The 22,961-nt window shown below is 65.4% G+C and overlaps 1 protein-coding gene across 2 annotated transcripts in view; it reads left to right on the top strand.

Moving 5' to 3' along the window:
- Positions 1 to 167: 167 nt before the first annotated feature.
- The window catches only part of RARA (retinoic acid receptor alpha), a 44,263-nt gene continuing 21,469 nt past the window's right edge, over positions 168 to 22,961 (top strand). The window contains exons 1-2 of one of the 2 annotated variants that reach the window (XM_045570795.1): positions 168 to 182; positions 21,217 to 21,697. In XM_045570795.1, coding sequence (XP_045426751.1) covers positions 21,520 to 21,697 — 178 coding nt within the window. In that variant the 5' untranslated portion in view covers positions 168 to 182; positions 21,217 to 21,519. Of the gene's footprint in view, positions 183 to 8,862; positions 9,075 to 21,216; positions 21,698 to 22,961 lie in introns of those variants that run through there. The other variant, XM_036461403.2, reaches the window with a different exon arrangement.

Raw genomic sequence — 22,961 nt, 5'->3', positions numbered from 1 at the left:
GCGGTGGCTGCCTCGCACCCGCTGACCCGGCCGGCGGCGCGGGCGGGCGTTAGGACCCGGCGGAAGCCGCGCCTCCTGCAGCAGTCTCACCCAGAAGCAAGGGGAATCCTGAATCGAGCCGAGAGGGCTTCCCCGGTCCTCCCGGGAGCCCGCCGCCCCCCTGCCGGCGCGCACCTGAGCAGGTAGGACCAGGCCACCCCTCCCCGCTCCCCCGGCCGCTCCCGCCGGGCCTCTCTCTCCTCTTCGGACCCGCGGCTTCCTCCTCCCGGTGCAGGCTTCCCCGTCCCTCCTCCCCCACCGCTCGCCGTGGTCCTGAGCTGGGAGCCTGGGACCGCGGGTGTCAGAGCGGTCAGAGCACCCCCCCCCCCGTCCCTCCAGCCGCCCCCCTGCACTTCCTGGGATAGAATAGAAAGTGGGGGAGGACTGCCCAGGCCCCACGCCCTGGCACCCTCCGGTGCAGGATTGCCCAACGCCCCTTCCCCCACCGCACCTCCAGGGCCGGGGCCGGGTGCCCGAGGCCGAGGGGCACGGGCTGGACGGAGCTCCCCGCCTCCCCTCCCCGGGGATTTCTGCCCTGCTTCCTCTTCCCGCCCGGCCTCGGGCGCTCGGGACTTTGCCCCCCGCTCCCTGCTCACCTTGAAGGAGCGGTAACGTCTCCCTCCCCGCACGCCTCGCCCTGGGGTGGCAGAGGCGGTGCAGGAGGGGGTGGCGGTGAGGGGGAGTCGGAGGACCTCTCCTCCAGGGAAAGTTCTTTCAGCTCAAAGCCCCACGCCTGCTTACACCCACTGCGTGTGTGTGTGTGTGTGTGTGTGTGTGTCTATGTGTGGACCATGCGTTCGGTGTAAGACCTGTGAGCTTTGGCTGGAGGTGGCTGAGTGCATGAAGGGGGGAGGTCCCAGAGGACCGCCCCCTCCGTCCGGAACAGGCTCTGCCCAGGTGGCTGGGGCAGGGGGTGTGGACCAGACCAGGGGGGACGCCCAGCCCTGCCAGCTCCCTGGGCTCCTGGGCTTTCAGAGCCTCAGCTCCCATGTTACCCCCCTCCCCCCCAGCTTCTTCCCTCCCGCAGGCTCTGGGGAGAGGGCTGCATGGCACCTACTGATGGCAGCGGTGTCTTCCCCTCCAGCCTGGGCTCTGCTCCCATTCTGGTTCGGTGGGTTTGCAGCGGGGTGTCTGAGTAACCGCGTGTGAGCCTGCACAGGGCCTCCGGGCATGGCGGGGAGACTGGGCAGGGAAGTGACGCAAGGGCTGGTCACACTTTGGGGGAAACCCCGCTGGGTGGTGGTGGTGGGGTGGCATGGCCTCCAGGGGTCCAGGTGTGTGTGTGTGGGGAGGCTGCTCTGCAGTCCTCTCAGCTCCCAGGGTCCCCTAAGGATCCGCCTTGGGGAAAGAAAGGGTGGAGACAGCCATCGCTCTGCTCTTGGCTCGGAAAGAAAAGTGGAGATTCTGAGTGTGAGCAGAGGCCTGCCTCTGAGGCTCAGCCAGGCCAAACAGGGTACAGCGTCTTCATTGGTAAAACGGCCTATCAGCAAAATTGGCCCTGCAGGATGAGGCTGTCAAGACCCCGTAAGACAATTTATCCTGAAGCTCCGTGCACATGGCAGTGATGGCGGGGAGGGCGCCCGGATGGGGTCCTCCTCCCAAATCTAGGTCAGTCTCTGTGCCGTCAGTGTCCTTCCCCATCCTGGCCCCTGGGGGGCGGGAGTGGGTGGAGGAACCAGGCAGGGCTGCTCCCCCGGGGCCTTCAGCACACCCCCCCCCCCAGGACAGGTGGCAGCTGTCCAGGGAGCCGTGGTCAGAGGGACGCACCCTCCCCCCGCCCAGGCTTTCCTTCCTCCGGCTGCACACCGGCTCCCCGTCCTCCTGCCATTCCCGCTCAGCGTCCTTGTCCCCGTCTCTCCCCTGCCCGGTGGCCTCCTTGCCCGGCTCACTGGGCAGGAGACCTAATCGGGTTGGACAGCGGAGATATGTGCGGCGGCTGGGAGCAGGCGGGAGGGAAGCCAGTGGGAGGATGGCATGAGGGCTGCCCCTGGCACTGCCCAGGCCTCCCGGGCACCACGTGGAGCCGTGCTGACTCCGCTTGGCATGGCTCCAGGGAAGGTACGCCCGGGGGAGCTCAGGAACGGAGGGGCGAGGGGCTGGAGGCGAGGGGGGGAGGAAATACACCCTCCTTGAGAGTCGGTGGCCTTCGTGTCCGCATCCCTGGCACCGCCAGGGCAGAGAGGACAGACAGCAGGGGAGAGCCAGGCTCCTTCCACCCCCACGCCTCGCTCTCTTCTCTCTCTCTCCTTCTTCAGAAACGTGTTCCCTTTCCCACCCAGCCCCTCGGGCCATTTCCTCCTGGTGGGTCACCCCGGGAGCTGGGGTCCCCGTGTGCCTGCCCCCCTCTGGGCTCTGGGCCGCCTCCGCCCGCTAGCTCTCCCAGGTACTCCTCTCACTCGCTCTGGGCCGGGCGCCAGGCCTCCTGGGTTTTCCGCCGCCTCCTGGCGCAGGGCTGCCCTGCCGGCCACCAGAGAGTGGCTAAGCTGGTTTCCTTCCTCCGTGTGGGGAGGGCCTTCTCCCGGCTGGGAGGTGCCAGGAGTCCCGGGTGGGAGATGGGCGGGGGCCCCAGAGCCCCTTCCAGCCCCTGACTTAGTCAGGGGCAGCACATGCGCAGGCTGAGCCTGTGCAGCGGGCCTGTCCTGGCCTCTGGGCTTCCATCTTGACATGTGGGTACGCCAGCTCTTCTGTGTCCTCTTCAGCTTCCCCCCATGGCATCGGGGGGCGGGGGATGTTGAAACCCCTCTATCTGCACCCACACATCTCAGGGTTAGCATCCTTGAGGCTGGGCTCGGCTTCGTCTTCCCTCCGGCCGGGCCAGGATGCAGGGAGCCGGCACAGACGTCCCCACACCGATTCCCTCTGCCCTCAGAAGACCGGTCCCTGCAGCCAGCCCTGCCCTCTGGGTGCCCACAATGTGGCTGGCACTGATTTGTCAGAATTGGGAAGGCTTCCCTGCAGACCGCTCGCCTCCTCTCTCTTCCTCCTCGGGGCCGGGCCGGCTCTGTGATTGTGGGCACTTATGGGCAGGCCTCCCCCTGGGGAAGGGGTGTGGGATGCCCCCGAGATGGCCAAACTGGCACGGGTCCCAGGCTGGAGCACTGGCCGTGGTTCCGAGCCGGGAGTTTTTTTTTTTGGGGGGGAGGACATGGGCGCCCTGCCCCCTCGCTTCCTGCTCTCTGGGCAGCTGTGGGCGAGAAAGGCTGCGGGCCTATTTTTAGTTGGTCTGTCCCCTGGCAGGAGGGACGTGCAGAAAGGCACGGGGCAGGGAGAGGGGCTGGCCAAGGTGAGGGTACAGAGGCAGCCAGGGCCTCGGGAAGGGCCAGTGGGGCCGCAGGAGATGCATGGGGCAGGGGTGGGCCCTGGTGGAGGGGTGCCGACCCAGGGAGATGGGCCAGGCCGGGCAGAGGAGTCCTGGGGGTCCCTCTGGTGGACTCTGTCCAACTAGGACTGGACTTAGGACCAGAGGGGCTTCGGAGGCCACATCTCCCCTTACAGAGGGGGAAACTGAGGCACAGAGAGGGGACAGGACTTGCCCCAGGACACTCAGCTGGTCCTGCTCCCCACACCTGTCTGCGCCTCTCAGCAGGCAGGAGGGCCCAGGCCAGACGCCGGGCCTGCCTCCCTCCAGCGTGTTTGCTGGGGTCTCGGGCAAACCCCAGCTGGGTTTGTTTACGGGTCTCGGCCATGTGGAGAGCATCTGAGTCCAGGTTGGAAGGAGGTCAAGGTTGGGGTTTGTTTAGGTGGCCGGTGGCCACTGGTGTGAATGGAGGGGCTGGGCAGGTGCCAGCGGGCTCCCAGGCTGCGAGCTTGGGGAGGAGCTGCCTGTCTGGCTCCATGCAGAGGCCCAGGAGGGCCACCAATCTGCCCCCCCGCGGTGGCGGGGTGAGCCGGGGACAGACCAGGGATGAGGATCTGAAAGGTGGGTGTGCAGGTTCTCCAGCCCCCCCTGCCCCCCCCCCCCCCGTGAGCTCCCATCCTGCCACGCCTGCCTGCATCACGGTGGTGTTTGCCCATCCTCTCGGCAAAGGAGGGGCGCAGGCTGAAGAGCAGGGAGCGTATCGGAGGCCCACCTTGAGGCTGGGAGAAGGGTGCTGAGGAGAAAGGACGGTGGAGCATGGTGGTCCCTTCAATTCAGCCTCCTGCCGCAGCCTCATTTCCAGGGCCACCGCGTTGCATGGCTGCAGGAGGTGCCATTCTGTCGACTATGGTATCAGTGGCGCCCTCTGGAGGTGTTCGAGGGGGCCCTGCCTGTGTAGCCCAACGGGGTGCGCTTTAGCATCCCCCCCCCCCTTTTTTCGAATCACCTTCAGATCCAGCCGGAAAGCGATGCTTGGCCTGGTCTTAATGCACCACCCACTCCCCCCCACCTCCCACTCCCGCCTCCTGCCACTCAGCCCATTCCCCTGCCCCCCCCCCCGCCCCCAAGTCCATCTCCCTAGGCCACACACTGTGGTGCAGAGCCCCTCCTCCTCTCCTCTCCGTTTCTGTCTCTGGGGGGCTGATTTATCATGCCCCCCCCCCCCAGGCCTGCCGCAGAGTGTGAGAAATCAATAGTGCAAATGGATTGAGGTTGTTCAGCCTGTCAGCCCCCTTGGGCCCCACCTGCTCCCCCGGGGCCTGGGGCGTTCCTCTGTCCCCTCCTTCTGGCTCATCGCGCAGACAGACCCACCTCCACCTCCACCTCCCAGCGGCAGCCAGAGCGCCGAGCACAGAGTCATTCTTTCTTTCTGTCCATCTCTGTCTGTGTGTCTGTCTCTCTCTTCCTCTCACATCCCGGGCTGGTCTTAGTGTGACAGACACCCTCGAACATCTCCCTTCCAGCTTGGGCGGAGTGGGGGCGGAAGGGCCTCAAGGGCAGCAGGCCGCCAGCCAGCGGTGGGAGGGAGGCAGGTGGGTGAGGGAGACGGTGCCCGGGAGGAGGCCTCGCTGGGGAAGGGATTGGGTGACAGCCCACCCCATCAGCCTCTGGTAACCCAATCCCTGCACCCCACCCTCCCGGCTCCCCAGCTGCTGGCTGGAGCAGGGCTGGCGGGAGGGTGTCTGAGTGCATGTTGGATGTGGGGGTGGGGGGGTGAGAGGGGCTGTGGGGGCAGGAGGTGCTGCCAGGACATGTTAAAGGAGACTCTTAGCCTGGGTACAACTTGGGTGGCAGGAGGCGGGAGGGCTGGTGGGGGAGTGGGTGGTGAGTGATGGGCAGGGGGCAGGGCAGCCCAGGGGGTCTCACACAATGTGTCTGCCCTGGAGCGGGGCCTGGCGTGGTGAGGGTGGGCATGGTGAGGGGGCAGGGGCCGATCCAGCCATAGCTCCCCCCAGGATTCCTGTACTTCGCCAGGGGGCGCATGTACCCATGAAGGACACAGCCTGTCTCTGTCCCCAGGGCCCGGCAGTGCCTGCTGGGCATCACAGTCTGGGTGACTAAGTCACTTCTGTCCCGGGCTGGCGAGGGGCCAGCCATAGCTCTGCTTCTTTCTCGGTAGGTGAGTCACTGCCCTGGCATCTCCCCCGGATGCAGCTGAGTCACCCGGCTGTGCCTGCTGGGCAGGTGGGCACCACGCTTGGGGTGGGGCTGGGGGGGCCCTATGCATGGTCCCAGTGTCTTCTCTGCTCTCTCTCCGCCTGTCCTGGCCCCATGCAGGGACCTGCAGAGCCAGCCAAGGACGGGCTTCTCGCGTGTGCCCTGCTGAGGGGAAGAGGTGGCAGGTTCTGTTTGCTTTGGAGGGAAGGGGTGAGTTAAAGAGGTGACTGCGGGTTTGAATTATCTTAGCTCTGCCATTGACAAGACGGTTTCCTTTTTGAGCCTCAGCTTCCGCATCTGTGCAGTGGAACCAGGAGCGCCCCCCCAACCCCCCAGGACTGTGAGAACCGGAGGGGGCGGGGCCAGGAGGGTGTTTGTGGGCGGCGCTCCTTGGGTTGAGCTGGGAGGCTGGGGAGGGAGGAGTGGACTGAAGCCGGGTCCAGGTCCAGCAGCATCTCGCTTGCACCTGCGTCCAGGTGGCTGGGCCTGCAGTGCCCCGGCCTCTGCTCACAGGACCGGCAGTGCGATTCGGCGGGGGCTCCCCAGAGACTGAGGGAGGCCTTGTTTTGCTAGAAGTGAGGGCCTGCTGGGTGTGTCAGAGCTATTTTGTATCTCCTTGGACTGCGGGGGGCTGTCACTGGCCTCGCTCCTATCTGGGCTCTCAGGTTTCCTCTTGTTTGGAGAGAGATCCCTGTCCTGGGAAACAAGCAGCTCGGACTCCTCCCTGAGCCTCCTCCTGTGAGCTGAGGGCAGGAGAGCCTTTCCCAAAGAGGAAGCCATCCCCAGGCCCGTGGCTTCCCCTCTGCTGGACTCCTGCTGCCTCCTCCACTGTCTCCCTCCGGCCTTAGAGGGTGGGGGTGTGTGTGGGGGTGGGGGTAGGAGTCCCACCGTGGCCCCAGCACAGCTGGAGTGCAGCTGCCGCTGCAGATTGGCCTCTTGGCCTCCTTCCACCTGGGACCTCTCCTGCTCCTGGGAGTCCAGCCTGAGGAAGGCTGATGTTGGAAGGCAGGCAGGACGGGAAGGGAGCACACCCAAGGCGTGCAGGGTGGGCGCTGGGTCACCTGGGTGCCAGGCTCAGGTGCGTGTGTGTGTTTGTGTGTGTGTGTGTGTGTGAGTGTCACCCCGGTGGGAGCAGGTTTGTGGATGCATGAATTTCTTCCCTCTTCTGCACGTGGGTCTGCTGCTATGTCTGCTCAGGAGTGTGCCCCACCCTCTGCCTCCTGTCCTTGTGTGTGCACAAGTGCCTGTCTTGTTTTTCTTTTGTAAAAGAGAAAAAGGGAGAGAGAGAGAGAGAGAGAGAGAGAGAGAGAGAGAGAGAGAGAGAAAGAAACATCGATTTGCTGTTCTACTTCTCTATGCGCTCATTGATTGACTCTTACATGTGCCCTGACCGGGATCAAACCTGCAACCTTGGCATATCAGGTGATGTTCCGACCACCTGAGCTGCCCAGCCACGGCACACATGCCTGTCTATGTGCTCATGGATGTGCACACATGGGCGTCCTGGGCATGCACACGGGGGTATACACATGTGTGTCCTGAGTTTGCATTTGCACACCTGACTCTCAGTGTGCGCACCTGACCTCATGTGCTCGCAGGTATATGCGAAGGCCTGCATGGTGGGAGGCGGTATGCCTGTGTTTGTGCACGCTTCCATTTTTGTGTCCATAATCCCCCCCCCCCCCTCCGGCCTCAGCTGGAGGAAGACTGGCAGAATCTAGGCCAGGGGGAGCCTGTGCAGGCCAGGGGGAGCTGACCCTGAATCCTCCCTTCTGCCCCCCCCTCCCCGCCCCCCAATCCCAGGCTGGTCCTCACCAGGTGGCGCCCCCTGCTGCTGGCCGGGCTCATGCTGAAGGCCTGGGGGGGGCGGTGAGAAGGGGTTAAGCGTTGGCGTCCACATCTGGGAGCCATTGGCGCATTCCTGCCGGCTGAGCGCATGTTTGCGGATGGATCTGGACGGGACGGGGCGGAGGGCGGGGCGGGCGGCTCGCACCGGCGGACGGAAACCCAGACGGAGCGGGAGGCCGCCGGCCCGCGGGCGGGAAGGGCCGGCGCTGCGGTGTCCGGGCACCTTTCCCTACGCAGCGCGTCCCACGGACCCGGCCTGTCCTATCTCCCCGAGGCGGGGGCTGAGGCTGGGGGAGACCACCAGGTCCCTCCAGCCCAGACCTGGGGTGCAGCCTGGGCAGCAGGGGACCCAAACCCGAGTCCCATCCCGGCCTGGGGTTCCCTCTGTCGGCTGAGGCTGGGAGGGTGGCACTTCCCCTTCCAGCGGGAAGTCCGGTGCGGGCACTCTGGCCACTTCTCTGATGGGAAAGGGGGTTCCCTAGTGATTCCGCTTTCTGCCCCCCCCCCCCCCCGACTGCCAGGAGAGCAGCAGGCGGGGCGGGGGGGGGGCAAGGGGCTGTGTTGGGGGCCGGGGTCCTGCAGATGGAGAGTGAATCAGATCCTGCTCAACTGGAGCAGGAATGCGAGCTTTAGTGGCTCTCAGCCTGGGCCCGGAGGGAGAAGCTGAGTGCTCTAACATGGGGTGTAGGGTGTAGGGGTGTGAGGGAGGGCGTAGGGGTGTGTGGGAGGGTGTAGGGGTGTGTGGGAGGGCGTAGGGGTGTGTGGTCTTGCCGCCTCTGACTTTAGAAGATGCAAGAGCCACTGCTCGTTTTTTAATTTTTTGTTGGGGGGGAGGGGAGGCTGCTGAGCGGTTGCAGTAGGCCAGAGTTCCTCTGACTGATGACCCACTCAGGCTGGAGAGGTTTTGGGGGGAAACTGGGAGGAGTGCACTAGAGTGAGATCTATCTACTCTTGTACTCCTTTTTTTTTTTTTTCAGATGAGAAAATTAAGATTCAGAGAAAGGAAATGACTTGTTTAAGGTCACCCAGCTTTTAGCTCCCTCTGTGGGGAGGAGGATTATAATCCTGGGAGTCTGGGCTTGACAGCTAGGGCCAGAGGCACTGCCTTCACTTCCCAGGTTTGTGTGTGTGTGTGTGTGTGTGTGTGTGTGTCTGGGGAAGGGCATGTGACGCCACACACTGCAGCTCTTTCTCCAGCCAGCCCTTTTCCCACTCTCCCGCACCGCTCCAGCTCCTCGAGAGCTCTGCAGCTCTTCTTTTGGGGCGGAGGGAGGGATTCTCACAGGTTCCCACGGTCCAGCCTCCCGGCGAGGCGCGGCTCCTTTAAGACTCGCCCAGTCTCGGGTCTGTTAAGGCGAGGAGCCTGGGGCGTGGTCTTGAGGGCCCGCCCCTGGATGGTGATTGGCCAGTGGGCGGGAGGGGCGTGGCCTGGGGCGGGCCTCCCTCAGCCCCGTACCCTCCGCCCCCCAGTCTGGGGCTCCGGGTAAAGTTTCAGCCTCCGCACGTGACTCGCCATGGCCGCTGCCTCCGGCCCGCGCTGCTGAGCTCGGCCCCCCAGACGGCTGCTCCCCGAGATCCCGCACCCCTGACGCCGGGCGGTGCCGAGGCGCGGGGCCAGGGCGGACGCCGGACCCGCGGGCGCACGGACGGACTGCGTCGTCCCAGCTGCGAGGTACCCTCTTCCCCGGGGGGTTTGGAGAGCCCCCGGCTCCCACGGGCATCGGGGACCCTCGCTCTCGCTCCGGATGGGAGCTGCGGGTGGAGACCGGGAGCCGGGCGGGTTCCGATGGGAACCCCGGGGTTTCCTGGGCTTCCCAGCGGCGGCCGCCGCGCCCGGGGTTGGGGAGCCCCGTCTGGGCGCCTGTCTGCGCCCGTGTCTCCGCGCGCGGTCCTGGGGCGTCCGAGGCCGTCTCGCCGCGCGTGTCCGCGGCGCCGGGGCCGGGGCAGGGCCGCCGCTGGGGACTCCCAACTCGCTCCCCTTTCTCTTCGGGAAACGAGCAAAACAAAAAAGACTTTCAAACCTGTTTGGGGAGAGATCGGATGCCCAACGGACTAGCCCCCTCCTTCTCTCTCTCCCTCCTGTTATCTGAGCTGCTCTGTGGTTTGGGGAGAATCAGCCCGGGGGCCCACCCCCACCCGAGGCGGCCGGCGGGGGGGCGGGGCCGCTCAGCTGGTGAGCCCGGCGGAGCGAGGGGAGCCGTCAGCATGGGGTGGGGGAGCCGGGACGGCCGGCCGGGAGAGGGAGGACTGGGTCTGGTGGCTATCATGGGGTGGTGGCAGCTTTCTGGGTGAGAAGAGGGTGGGACAGACTGGCCGTCTTTGCTTTGGCTGAGGGTGTCTGGGACATGGTGCCACCCACGAGGCCGGGAAGCTGCTAGCCAGATGTGTGTGCGGGAGGGGGGGCGCTGGAACACAGCTTGGCTGTGCCCCCTCTCTGGGCACTGCCCTATTGTCAGGCTGCTCCGTGGGAAGGAAGGGGGTCGGGCCACCAGAGTGCTAGGCTGGGGATGTGCCCCAACTCATATGGAAATCATACCCCCCCTCCCCCCTTCCAGCCAGGGCCATCGCTTTCCCATCCATTCTCTCTGGGATGGGATACCCACCTGGTGTGGCTTCCTCTTCTGCAGCTAGCTGTGTGCACATGTGTGCGTGTCTATGTTCTGCAAGGGACTTGTTCTGAGAACACTCCCCCCTCCCCCTCTTTTGCTGTGTACCCCAACCCTCACTTCTACGGCCTACTCCAGTGTCCTGGTCAGGGGGTTCGGACATGTCTCCTGTCCCCTCCCCTGGCTGCAGTGGTCGTAGGGCAGGGTTGCTCTGGGGAAGCGGGGTGTCTGTGGGGTGTGTTGGGGAGCACTGTCTGAGGTCTGGGGTTCAGTAAGAACCCCGGGTCTTCCTAGGAAACGGGCTCAGGCCTTCAGCTCCCCCAGGGCCTTGTGCTTGGTGGGGAGGCTGGTGGGGAAGCCCCAGGCTGGAGCAGGGATGGCTTGGAGCCTCGGGGCTTCCCCTGTGGAGAGGGGGGCGGAGAGGGAGTCTGGAGCTGGGGGAGAAGGTGTGTGTGTGTGGCGGGGGGCGGGTTGAGGAGTCAGGGAGTTTGTGGTCAGGGAGGTGGTGGCGGTGACAGATGTGGGTGCACTGGGAGGGACTGGGACATAGTTCTGCCTGGGAACCTGGGCCGTGTGGGGCCTGGAACAGAGTGGCCCCTGGGAGCTGACGGTGTTGGATTTTGCGGGATTTTGCGGATGTGAAGGAGCAGGATGCCGTGTCCCTGCAGGAGTGTCCCCACCAGACTGGTGAGGGCGGCGGAGGCATTGGCAGTTCTGCGGAGACGCTGGGCTTGGCACGGCTGGACGTGGGCACCTCCTCCTCTAGCCCCCAAATCTCTGCCCCTCAGTTTTACCCTCGATGCCCCCACTACTGTAGGGTGCCTCTCCGGTCCCCCTCCCACTGCCAGCCATGTGGCAGACGGGCAGGAAGCTAGCTGTGGGCAGCACCAGCTTGATCACCCCCATGCATTCCCCGTTGGGCACAGTCACCCACATGTGCCATGACGTGGTTCCTGCCGCCCTGTCTGGTGTGGGGGAGAGGGCATCGTCTGAGTGGGCCTTCAGGTCTGCTTTGGGGGGGACTGGCCCACGCTCCTGCCAGTTAACTTTCCTTCCCTAAATCCCCCCCCCCCTCCGCCAAGCCACTCCTTGCTCAGACTCTAGGGTCTTAGGTGGGGTGCCCTTCAGAATGGTGTGGCATGAGGATGTGCCCGGTCCCTGTCCTCTGGGTGGCATGGGCAGGGCAGGACCAGGCTGGGTGTCTGTCTGTGGGGGCTGTGGGTGAGCCCTGCCTGAGGTCTGGGTGAGGGCCACCTGGGGAAGGTGACCCTATGCCTGGGATGGACAGACAGCCCAGCACCCCGCACCCCGTTCTGACGGTAGTGGGTGTGGGGGGGTGGGAAGCTGGCAGGGCCCCTGGCACGATGACCAGAGTTGTCTTGACGGACTGGGTTTTGGGGAAGGAGTGTGGCAACCCGGCTCCAGCTTCCAGGGCCCTGGCTGCACAGCCCTGCTGCCTGCTGCCTGCTGCCTTTCCTCCCTCCGCCCCCTCCACCCTCTGGCTGCTGTCTGGAGCCCACACGGTTCAGGGGGGAGAGGGAGGGCCTGGATCTCCGTGTGTGTCCGGGGAGTGTCCTGGGATTGGCAGGGCTGGCTGAGGGTGTCTGGGTGTCCCCGCAGGGCGGGCGGTGTGCGGGGACCAGTGTGAGAATGCGTCAGGCTGGTGCGTCTGTCCCAGTCTGGCCCGGGTGTGGGTGCCTCTTGCTCCGTCTGGATCTCGCCTCCCGCTCCAGTCCCCGCCCCCCCCCCCTCCTTCCCCAGCTGGGACCGCCTGCTCCCTCTCCCTCTCTCTCCGCAACTGGAGCCTCCCTTGCTCCTTCCTGGAATTTGGAGAGGAGGAGGAGGAAGAGGCAGCAGACAGACCTCCCACACGCTGGCCTGCCCGCCTGGCATCGTGGGGAAATGAAATAGGCGCTGTGGAACCAAGGGCTCCTTGGCTTCCCAGAGCCTCCGGCACACAGCACAGGGCGGGGCCGGTCTCACCGAGGGGCATGGCTGCCCTACACCCACCCAGTGGGAGCCAGGCCTCCTCCTTCCCCCCAGCATCCTGCCCGCCGGGCCCCTGGGGGACCTCCAGGCACCACTGTGGGCCTGAGAGGGGGGTGGGGGGATTAGGCTGCTGCCAGCCTGGCCAGCACCTGTTGCCAACCCCCAGCCCTGTAACCGGAGCTGGCTGGGAGGGGGCTGCAAAATGACAGGTGGAATTTCTGCAACCAAGCAACCCCCCCCCCCCAACCCACTGGGTCTGCCTTTCCCTTCCCAGAAGCCTGCCCCCGCCCAAGGGTCAGCCTGATCTCACGGATGATGTCCCCCTCCTGTGGGTGGGGGCAGGGCCTGGGAGATGGGGAAGGGGATGGTTTATTGCTATCTGCCCAGGGACCCCCCCACCCCCCGACTGGCTGCAGAGCCGGGCTGCCCTTGTCCACGTGTTCTGAGCTCTGCTGCTCTGGCAGGGCTGGGGCGGGGGGCAGGGGGGGAGCGTGTGGATGGAGGTGGTGGTTTTCTGTTAATGTTTTAATTGCATAAAAACTGGGAGCTCAGCTCTGGGCCAGTGGGGAGTCTGGGTCTGGCTGGCCTCCCGGTTTGGGCTAAATATAGTCTGGGACATCTGCAGGGGAGGGGAGGGGGCAGAGGGAGCTTCCACTCCCCCCACCTCTGGCCAAGGTGCCCTCTCTGGGCGGGCACCTTGGAGCAGGGAAGGGGATTCTTCAGCACAAAAGGCAGGGGAGAGGCGGGTGGGGGCGGGGCCGCGGGGACCTCTCGGGTCTGGAGGCCGGGATGGACTCAGAGGCTGGGGACGGCGCCTGCCGGCCGGAGTGGGGCTCCCTCGCCTCCCCGCCGAGATGCCTCCGCGTGTCACCGCGCCCGGCCGGCTGGTGTCACCGCGCCCCGCTCGCCGTGTGCCTGTGTGCACACACCTACCTCGGAGCGGCTCCCTCCCCCAGGGCCGCCTGTCCCCCGGGTCCTCCTGCTGGCTCCCAGCCCTCCTTCCTTTGTCCCTTGCCCCACAGTGAAACCTCCAGCCCAGGAATCGAGACTCGAGAAGGGGAAGCTGCGGTGGGGAGTTCTCTGATCTCCAGTCACGGCAGGAAGTGGCGGGGAGGGGGGCCGAGGAGGGGACCTGGGCGGCGGGCGTGGAGGGAGGGCCCGGCAGGTCAGCCCTGCAGCCGGCCTTGGACGCGGTGGCGGGGGGTGGGGTGGGGGGGTGGGGTGGGGGGGAGATGGGGCGGCCAGCCGCCCGGCCACCCCTCGCCCCTCCGGCTCCAAGCGGGGCCAAGCTCGGGAACAGCTGATTTCCCAGGGGCTGCTATCCATCGCATCACCCTCCCCACGCTGGGAAAAAAAAAGCCTTCCTGTCATGTGACTGTCACTTCCTGTCCCACTGTGGTTCCCGGGATGTTTGTTGTTGGTTACCATGGAGACGGCCGCTATAGGCTTTACCCTGGTTCTTGTGGGGAGGAAAATGCCCCCTCCTCCTGGACCCGCAGTGGGGGGCGGGCTGGGGGGCCTGTCTTGGGGGCTGTGTCAGGCTGGGTGTGGGTGGTCTCTGATGTCCCAGGCCCCCCAGGGCCCCCCAGGCTTGTGTCTGTGGGAAGGAGTCACAGCTCTCTGCTCCGATGGGTGCTGGGGCGGCTGTGACCATGTGGCTGAGCTTGGCTGGCCGCGGTGTGCGGCCGGCTGTGCAGACCTGTCCCCTCCGGCCTGGCTCCCGCGCTGCCTCCTACAAACGCCAGCTCCTGCCTCCTCTTACTTTCGTCACCTTCTCCCATCCTGTGTGCTCATGGACACTGGCCTTCCCGGGGAGTCTCTGTGACGCCTTGGGGTCCGGGCTGGAGTGTGGGGGAGGGCTCTGGGCAAGATATCTGGTGGTGTGTGTTTTGGGGGGGGGGGTGGACAGGGAGAGTGGTGCCCCCCCCCCCAGCCTGCACCCGCTTCTCCCTGACCCCAAAGGCCCTGTGCGCAAGGGGCCAGCCGCTGGACTCGGTGACCTATTCTTCCCGCCCGCTCCTGGCTCCTCGGCTCTGTTCACTGGGGGTGGAGAGGGGGAGTGATTCCCCCAGGTTTTAGCCCCGGCTGAGGAGGCGTGGAGTAGGAAGTTCCTGGGGGGTTGCTGGAAGGGGGGGTGTTGGGCCGGGCAGAGTCTGACTCAGGCCTAGTCTGGGGTCAGAGCCAAAAGGATATCCTGAAGCCGGGGAGGGGGGCGTTCCCGGCTTCCCTGCAGCCCGGGTCCCCGGGGAGGGTGCTGGCGGGAGGGGGGCTGGGAGCAGGAGTCCTGCTGGCAGCCCTCAGCACTGGGGTATAGGCTCTGGGTTGGGGCAGAGGTGAGGGGATGGGGGTACTGCTGTCACCACACACACACACTCACCACACACACATACACACACACTCCGGAGACACACACACACACACACACCCTGGAGACAGACAGACAGACAGACACACACACACATATGCGTGCGCTCGCCTCCTGCGTGCTCCATCCACCCCACGCCCCCGTCGTGGGAGGCGTGCCGCCTACAGGGAGGAGGTTGGGAGACGGTGGTGAGGGGGCAGCTGCCAAGGTGAGGGTGGGGAAAGCCCCGTGCCAGGATGGCTGTGAGGACGGTGGTTTCCAAGCTGGGGGGTCCCCTTTTGTCTGCGCCCCCTGGCCCCCCTGCCCGGACAGAGCTGCTTTGTTTGGGCCGCACACTCCTGTGGTCTGGCTGTGGCCTGGGCTGGCTCATCTCTTCCTCTTCCTGTTTCTGCCTTCCCCAGGCTGCGCCCTGCTCCGAGGCCTGGGCTGCCCCCTGCCCTTTCACCTACTCTCTCCGCGCCGGCGCCCAGGCTTCCCCTGGCCCCGCGGCCCTGAGCACAGCTCCCGGCTCCGGGGTGTGGTCCCCGGGGGAGCAGGAGCTGGGGCATTGCCCCGCCCACCAGAGACCCCCCCATTTCCTGCTCCTGGAACTGGGCCTGTCGTGGCCTTGGGCCTGTCCAGTTGCTCTTTCTGCCCGTGGCTCAGTCACTGCTGCGCATGTGGCCCTGGAGGGCAGGCAGGGCCCAAGCTGGGGAGGCATCAGACCCTCTCTTCTCGAACCCGAACCCATTGCTCGTCCTGACACCCTGGGGCAGGGCAGCCTCCAGAGGAAGAGCCTGGACTGCAGCCCTCCCCGTGCCCCTCCGAGGGTGTGCTCAGAGTGTGCTCAGGGCCGTCACATCCTGGGAGCAGCTTTCACACGGGTCCGAGCCCCATCGGGGCGGCCTGGGGTTCTGAGGGGCCGGTGGGGGAGGGCTGCCCTCCAGCTGGCCTGCCCCAGGGGGTCCTCTCACACACTCCTGGGGGCCCGCAGCCCAGACCCAGGTAACAGGGACCAGAGTGGCCAGCGCGTGGGCTCGCTGGGAGGAGAGGGACCCCCAGGAAAAGGGAGTGGTGGTCAGCACTGCTCCCCAGCCCTCGCCCGCAGATCCGAGGAGCGTGGGGGAAGGGGGCGGCTGTGGCTTTGTGTGTGCGTGTGAGTGTCTTTTCCTGGAAAGTTTATAAATAGACACCCAGCCCACTGCTGGGGTTTGAAATCTGCCCTCCCGCCCTGCCTGCTCCAGGCAGAGGAGGGGTCCAGAGGAGCCAGGGGTTGGCGTCTCCCAGGGCTGGAGTTCCCATTGCCATGCCCCCCCCCCCCCCCCAGTGGAGCTGAGCTTCGGATGTCATTTGCATATGATTCATGGACTGTCTAGAATTGTCAGGAAACCCCCTGTGCCCCCTTCTTTGAAGCTCCCCAATCCTGGCTTCCTTCTCTGAGCCCCTCCCCGACAGCCTGGCTTCTATTCACTGGGAGCTATGGTTTCAGGAGGGCCTGGGGAGTGGAGAGGAGAGAGTAAAAGGGGGGGGGGCTGGGCCAGCTGGGTTGGGGACCCCCGGCTCCTGTCCCCTGACAATAGAGAGGAAATGGTCAATTTCTCTTCCCCTCCTCCCCTCCCCAAATCCAAAGGTTTCCCTTTTTTGGTTTGCGAAATGAAAGAAGGGAATTTAGGAGAAGGTTGTGGTCAGGCCTCCGCCCACACCCCAAATATCCCTCTCCCCACCTCCCTCTCCTCCGTCTGGGGGAAGCAGCCCCTGGAGAGTGGGCAATCCTCTTGCCCAGCTCCGTCCGCAGATGCTCGCCGAGGTCGGGGAGAGGAAGGGAGGGCAGACGCCGCCCGCCCGGGAGGCCCTGGGTGGCGCTGGGAGGTGGAGGGGTGCGGGGAGCGGGTGGGGGCTGTAGCCCGGCACCTCCCGGGTGGTGTGCCAGGCACGGTGCTGGGTGCTTTCCAGGACTTTTATCTCTCAAATCGCACAGCCAGCCGTTGAGGTAGATGGTGCACAGGCGAGCGAACAGCTGCCTGAGAGGTTAAATGACTTGCCTAAGGTCACCCAGAGTGGCAGAGCTGAGATTTGACCCTTCACACCTCTGCTCTCTTCTGCCACCTTCAAGGCCCAGCCAGCGGCTGCCTGCTCCTCCGGGCGTGTGAGGGGCGTGTGAGTCCGGGGCACCCGGCCCTGGCAGGGATGTGGCACCGCGGGGAGGGGGACCCCGGGGGCAGGGGCGTGTGGCTGGCTGGCGGCAGGTGCTCGGGCCCCCGCCCCTTTCTGCTGGGCTGAGCCTAGCTGGCTCTGTGCAGGGGAGCTGTGGGCCTGCGGTTTCCATCCCTCGAGGGAGGGTGCCCCTGGGCCGAGGAGGTGGCGGGCTCAGGGTGGGGGTGGATGTGGGTAGCTTGTTTTCCCTTTCGTGGGTGCCAGTTTCGATTCTGTGACGGTGTCTTCTCCCCCCTGGGGGCCGGGCCCGGGGCCCAGGCGTCTGTCTGCTGGAGGGTCGGGCGCCTTGTCTCTGCCCCCATCCTCCGGGCCCTTGCCCATCCCCGTCCCCTCCCCAGCCTGGCCCTCGGCCCGTGTCTGTGATCTTTACCCCTCTGGCTGCTCCGGGCCCTCCCCGGGGCTGGGGCTGAGTGACTGCACTTGAAGGTGGAGCTCCGATCAGGGTGGGGAGACCTGCCGCCCGCCTCTCCCGGGGTGTGTGTCTGTCTGTGGGGGAGTTTGAAGTTCGGTCCAATTTCAGATTCCTCGGGGGCAGAGGGGTTGAGGCATCCAGGCGACTGTAGTTCTCTCTCCTGTGTGTGTGTGTGTGTGGGGGGGGGCAGCGGTGGGTTCCAGAGGACTGAGGGGTCCACCCCCCCCCCCAAAAAAAAAAGCTGGGTCAGGACGCCGGAGTCTGAAGCAGCTGGCTCTCTGGGCCTCACCCCCGGCCTCACCTCGGGGAGGCGGCCCCTCGTGGTGGGGGTCCCCCAGAGTGTCTGGCGGGGCACCTCTGTGTTCAGGGAGCGCGGTGTGTGCGGGGCCTGGACCCCAGGGCAGGCACAGAGGCCCCCGGCTGTGTGTCTGCGGGGAGCGGAGGCCGGGCTGGCACGCAAGCCCGGAACCGTGTTCTCTGTGTGGTGGGGCCCAGGTGTGGAGAGATGGTATCTGCAGATTCCCTCTTCTCCCGTGCGTGCCCCCCCACACACGCGTGCATGCCCACACACACACACACACACACACACACACACACACACAGGCTGGGTGTGCGTGCCCACACACACACAGAGGCCGGGTGTGCGTGCCCCCCCTCCCCGACACGAGGCCGGGTGTGCGCGCCCACACACGCACATGCGCGCGCACGCGCGCACACACACACACACACACACACACAGAAGCTGGGTGTGCGTGCCCCCCCCCCCACAGGCCGGGTGTGCGTGCCCACACACACACACACACACACACAGAGGCCGGGTGTGCGTGCCCACACACACACACACACACACACGCAGGCCGAGTGTGCGTGCCCCCCCACCCACACACACAGAGGTCGGGTGTGCGTGCCCCCCCCCCCCCACAGACACACACAGGCTGGCTGTGCGTGCCCACACAAAGGCACGCACACACAGGCCGGGTGTACAGGCCCCCCCCCCCCACTCACAGGTCGGTGTGCGGGCCTGCTCTGGCCCACCCGCACGCTTCCCATAAACCTGCGTGCATGCATTTCTGTAAGTGCATGTGAGTGTGTGTGTGAGTGTGTGTGAGTGTGTGTGGTGTGTGTGTGTGTGTGTGAGTGTTTGTGTGAGTGTGTGTGGTGTGTGTGTGTGTGTGTGTGAGTGTGTGTGTGAGTGTGTGTGGTGTGTGGTGTGTGTGGTGTGTGGTGTGTGGTGTGTGTGTGTGAGTGTGTGTGTGAGTGTGTGTGTGGTGTGTGTGTGTGTGTGTGTGTGTGTGTCAGGCCCGCACACCGACCTGTGTGTGTGTGTGTGGTGTGTGGTGTGTGGTGTGTGTGTGTGTGTGTGTGTGAGTATGTGTGTGAGTGTGTGTGGTGTGTGTGTATGTATGTGTGTGGGCACGCACACCGGCCTGTGTGTGTGTGTGTGTGTGGTGTGTGGTGTGTGTGTGTGTGTGTGTGTGTCTTAGTCTGACTGTCAGCGCTGAGGAGGCTCCGCCAGCCCCTCCTTCCCTCGCCTGAGTTCCGTTGTGTGGGGCCCCACAGGGGTGTGGGGGCCTGGGTGGCAGTTTGCCCAATGGGTGGGGCCCTGGTTCCTCTGACGTCAGCCCTCGCACCCGGGAGGGGATCTGCAGGGGCCTGGGCGGGGAGGGGCACTCCTCAGACATAAGGACAGAGTCCGATGGTCGTCACCGTTAATAACGGCGAAAATCACGCTCATTCTCAAGGCCCAGCCCTCGCCGGGCTGACTCAATGGCTAGAGCCTCCATCTGCAGACCGGAGGGTCCCGGGTCCAGTTCTGGCCAAGGGCTCCCCTCCCTGGCGTAGACCGCGGGCGGGGGCCCTGGTCGGGGGCTCTCTGCCTTTCCCTCTCTCTTCTGCTCTCCCTAAACATCAGGGGGAAAATATCCTGGGATGAGGATTAACAGAAACAAAAACAAAACAAAACAAAACAAAACAAGGTCCAGATTTCACTCCTAGGAGCGCTGCCCTCGCCCGGCACATACCTGTCCCACCTCCCCCGCCCTGGCACCGGCTGCCCGGCCCAGCTGGGCCCCGGAGCCCTGGCCTCGTCCACAGCGGCCTTGGCAGGAACCCCCCCTTCGCAGGCCTGGTCCTCGGCCAGATGCTGGCCGTGCGTGCGTCCCCGGACTCCGGGACTGAGCCTGGGGAGCCGGGGGTGTGGAACCTGGGGTGGCTGGAGCTTGGGGGTGGGGGGCGGGGTTGGAAAGAGAAGCAGTCCTTACTTGGGGTCTCTGTGGCCCCGTTACTTTCCCCTCCCTCCCTCCTCTCTGTCTTCTTCACGGCTTCATTGAGATGGAATTCGTGTGCCATAAAATTCACCCACTAAAGTGTGCAGCTGAGTGGCTTTAGTGTGTTCAGAGTTGTGCAAACCACCACAGAGCATTTTAGAAAACGTCCGTCACTGCAAACTGAGGTGCCATCCCTCTCGGCAGCCACTCCCCATTTCCCTCAAACCCACACCCAGCCCCTGGCGAGCCACAATCTACTCCGTGTCCTTGTAAGTGGCCTGTTCTGGACATTGTATGTAAATGGCATCAAACACTGTGTGGTCTTTTAGACCCAGCCGATGTGTTTCCGGGGTATCCGTGTCGCAGTGATGTCGATGCCTTAGTCCTTTTTCTTGGCAGAGTAACACTCCATGGTACGGATATAGGTGTCCTTTACCCATCCCTCAGTGGATGGGCATTTGGGTTACCTTTTTGGCTGTTAGGAACAGTGCCGTATGCACATCCGTGTGTACGTTTTTTTGTTTGTTTTTTAAAATGTATTTTATTGATTTTGTACAGAGAGGAAGGGAGAGAGATAGAGAGTTAGAAACATCGATGAGACCCTCTCCTGGGGATATACCCACAACCAAGGTACATGCCCTTGACCGGAATTGAACCCGGGACCTTTCAGTCCCCAAGCTGACGCTCTATCCATTGAGCCACACCGGTTTCGGCCCATGTGTACATTTTCCTCTCTCGTGGGTAGACACGGAGGAGGGAGAGGTTGGCTCGTTATAGGATAATGCTGTCTGACCTTTTGAGGAACTGCCGCCCTGCTGTCCAGAGCAGCCGTGCTGAGTTCCATTCCCTCCAGCAATGGATGAGGGCTCCAGTTTCTGACATCCTTGCCAGCACTGGTTATTATATCAGTCTTTTTTACTGTAGCCGTCCGAGTAGATGTGAAGTGGTATCTCATTGTGTGGGGTTTTTTTTGTTTTTGCGTTTTTGATTGGCTGTTCCGTGTGTGTGCCTTTTCTTTTATCTTTCATGTGTGGACTACATATGTATGTATAGATGCATGCATGTATATGTTTTCGGTATGTATGTCCCAAGCGGATTGGAAGCCTCTGCTTGTGGATCTGCTTCCTTTGTCTCCCTTCGCCGTCTTGCTGTGTGACGGAGTCTCTGGGTTCACCGCCGTCTCTCCCCACCCCATGGCGTTATCTGTGCGTGTCCTCTGGTCCCAGCTGTTCAAACAGGGTGTGGATCTGTGTACACACTGGTGGGGGGCAGACATCTGGCCTTTCATCTGGGGCCCACCCCTCACCCCCTCCGGGGATGCTGCTTCTGCAGACAGTATGTGAGTGAACGGAGCTTAGCCCCCCTCATCGCTTCAGTGCGGGCCCTGCCCTCCGGACACACGGCCCCCCCGGCCCCCGCTGCTGTCAGGCTGGGCACTGGGTGTGATGCCCAGGAGCCCTCAGTTCGCATTTCCCTATTTTCACGTGTGTAAACAGGCCTCCTCCCCTGGGCTGTGGGACAAGCCCATCTGGGGTGCTGGGGCTTGGATTTGGGGGGGGGAAGTGGTATGAGAGGGGCCCCTGGCTTAGGAGTCATTTTTCTGAGAAGTGCCAGTGCTTTGGGGAAGCGGCTTTTCCTCCCCTCCCACTCCCCACCAGCCTCATTCTCTGCGTCGTCGTCGTCGTGACCTCAGGTAACCCAGGCGGGGAGGGAGCCTCTGGGGTGGCACCGCGGACCCTTCGCCCGCGGGATTGTGGGTGAGAGGCCCTCTGCGGCTCCGAGCGCTGCCCCGTCTCCGCAGCCTGGCTGTGCCGTCCGCCGGGCCCCGCTCCGGGGCTGTCTCTGCCCGCCGGCCCGGGGCCAGCTGTCTGCTCCGCGGGTGCCACAGGAGCGCTCCGGGCCGCCCAGGTTGGGGAGCTCCGCGGGGAATGCCCGTGCGCCCGCCCCTGGTGCCCGCTTACCTGTCTCTCCTCTCTCTGCAGCGCCCGGACATGGCCCCCGCAGCTGCCTAGCCGGGCCCGGCTGGGAGAGGCGTCCTGAAGGCCAGCTCTGGACCCTCCCGGGGAAGTGCCAGCTCTGCCCGAGGACCAGTGCGTGGACGGCCCCGGCCCCTGGCCCCCGGGGCTCCGGGCGGCGGAGATTAGCCTGCGGGCGGCGGACTGCGGCCCGGGACGGAAAGGGGGCGTGGGCCGGGAGCCCCCTTCGGGCCCAGGCCCCATGCCCCGCGGAGGGGCGGCCTGAACCCGCCCGAGCGCCCGCCCGCCTCCTGACTGCGGCCGCTGGGCATGGCCAGCAACAGCAGCTCCTGTCCGACGCCCGGGGGAGGGCACCTCAATGGGTACCCGGTGCCCCCCTACGCCTTCTTCTTCCCCCCGATGCTGGGCGGGCTCTCGCCGCCAGGCGCTCTGACCACTCTCCAGCACCAGCTTCCCGTCAGCGGCTACAGCACACCCTCCCCGGCCAGTAAGTGGGGTGCAGGGCGGCTCGGCGGGGCGGGGGGCCCTGGCGGGGGCCGGCCTGGGGGCCGGCCTCGGGGTACGTCTGTCCTGCAGCGGCCGCGAGGCCTCCTGCAGACGGGGTCACTGTCCTTCGTGTGGGGGCTCCGGGGGGAGACGCGCGAGGGCCGGTCACACGGCTGTTTGATGTGGGGGCCGCGGAGGGAGAGATGAAACAGGGTTGTACCGAGGTGCCCCCCGCCCCGCTTCTGTGCAGAGCCTTTGAGGGCCTTATAAATAGCTCCAAGGCCTGGACACAGCCCCGAGGCGAGTAAACAAACCTCTCGACATTTGGTGGAAATGGCAGCTCTGCCGAGCGCGCACCCACCTCCTCCCGCCGATGGGATCGGAGTGGAGGGGGGCGGGCTGCTGGAGCCCCCTCCCCTGCCAGCTCCGCTGGGGGGGGAGGGAGGGAGGACCAGGAGCAGCCGGGGAGGGACAGGGCCGGTGTCCCAGGAGGGGCGCTGGGCTCGGACTGCGGCTGTGGACACATGCAGGGTCTTGGCAGGGCCTGTGTTTGCTCTCCGCCCCTCCCTCTGCCCCGGGGGCTGCCTGTGTGCCGGGCGGGGGTCTCAGTGCCCTTCCCCGGCCGGCCGAGCCAGGTAGTGGGAGGTGGCGGCGGCTCCGGCCAGCTGGCAGAGTCCAGGCCTCGGGCCTGCCAGGCCGCTTACAGTAACTCTGGCCCCCAGGGCCCGGCTGGGCGCCCGGCCAGGGCTGGGGGGGAGGAGGGAGCCGAGCCGGGGCCTGGCCCGGGGCTGGAGGAGGGGAGGAAGCAGCCGGATAGACGTGGACGGACCGGCAGGCTGGCGGGCCCTGTGCTGACCGGGGAGACCTGTCCCCCTTTCCTGGTGGGCAGGGACCGAACGCCCTGCCCCTCCCACAGCCCCTGGCACGCTGCCCGGCCTCCCTGCCCGGGGAGCCTGGCCTGGCAGGGTCAGTGCCCCCTTCTCGGTGCAGGGGGGGGGGCGGGCAGCGCCCTCTCCCCAGAGCGGGGAGTCTCTGTCCCCGGGGCAGGTCCTTGCGGGGCTCCTTGCTGCCCACACTGGCCCTGCGCCCACCGCCACCACCGCCTCCCGGTGGCCGCCCCTGGCTCCGCCGTGGCCCCCTTCCCCCAGGCCCCGCCAGCTGCTGGGGCAGGAGCCCTGTCTGTGTCCCTTTAAATCCTGGGGATCGGGGGCGGGGGGGTCCCCGTCAGACACTGCCTCAGTTCCCACCACCGCCCCTTCCTTCTC

The sequence above is a fragment of the Pipistrellus kuhlii genome, unplaced genomic scaffold (genome assembly GCF_014108245.1).
Source record: "Pipistrellus kuhlii isolate mPipKuh1 unplaced genomic scaffold, mPipKuh1.p scaffold_m20_p_37, whole genome shotgun sequence".
NCBI lineage: Eukaryota > Metazoa > Chordata > Mammalia > Chiroptera > Vespertilionidae > Pipistrellus > Pipistrellus kuhlii.
The sequence above is the reverse complement of the archived record's forward strand: the minus strand, read 5'-3'. Positions and strand labels throughout refer to the sequence as shown.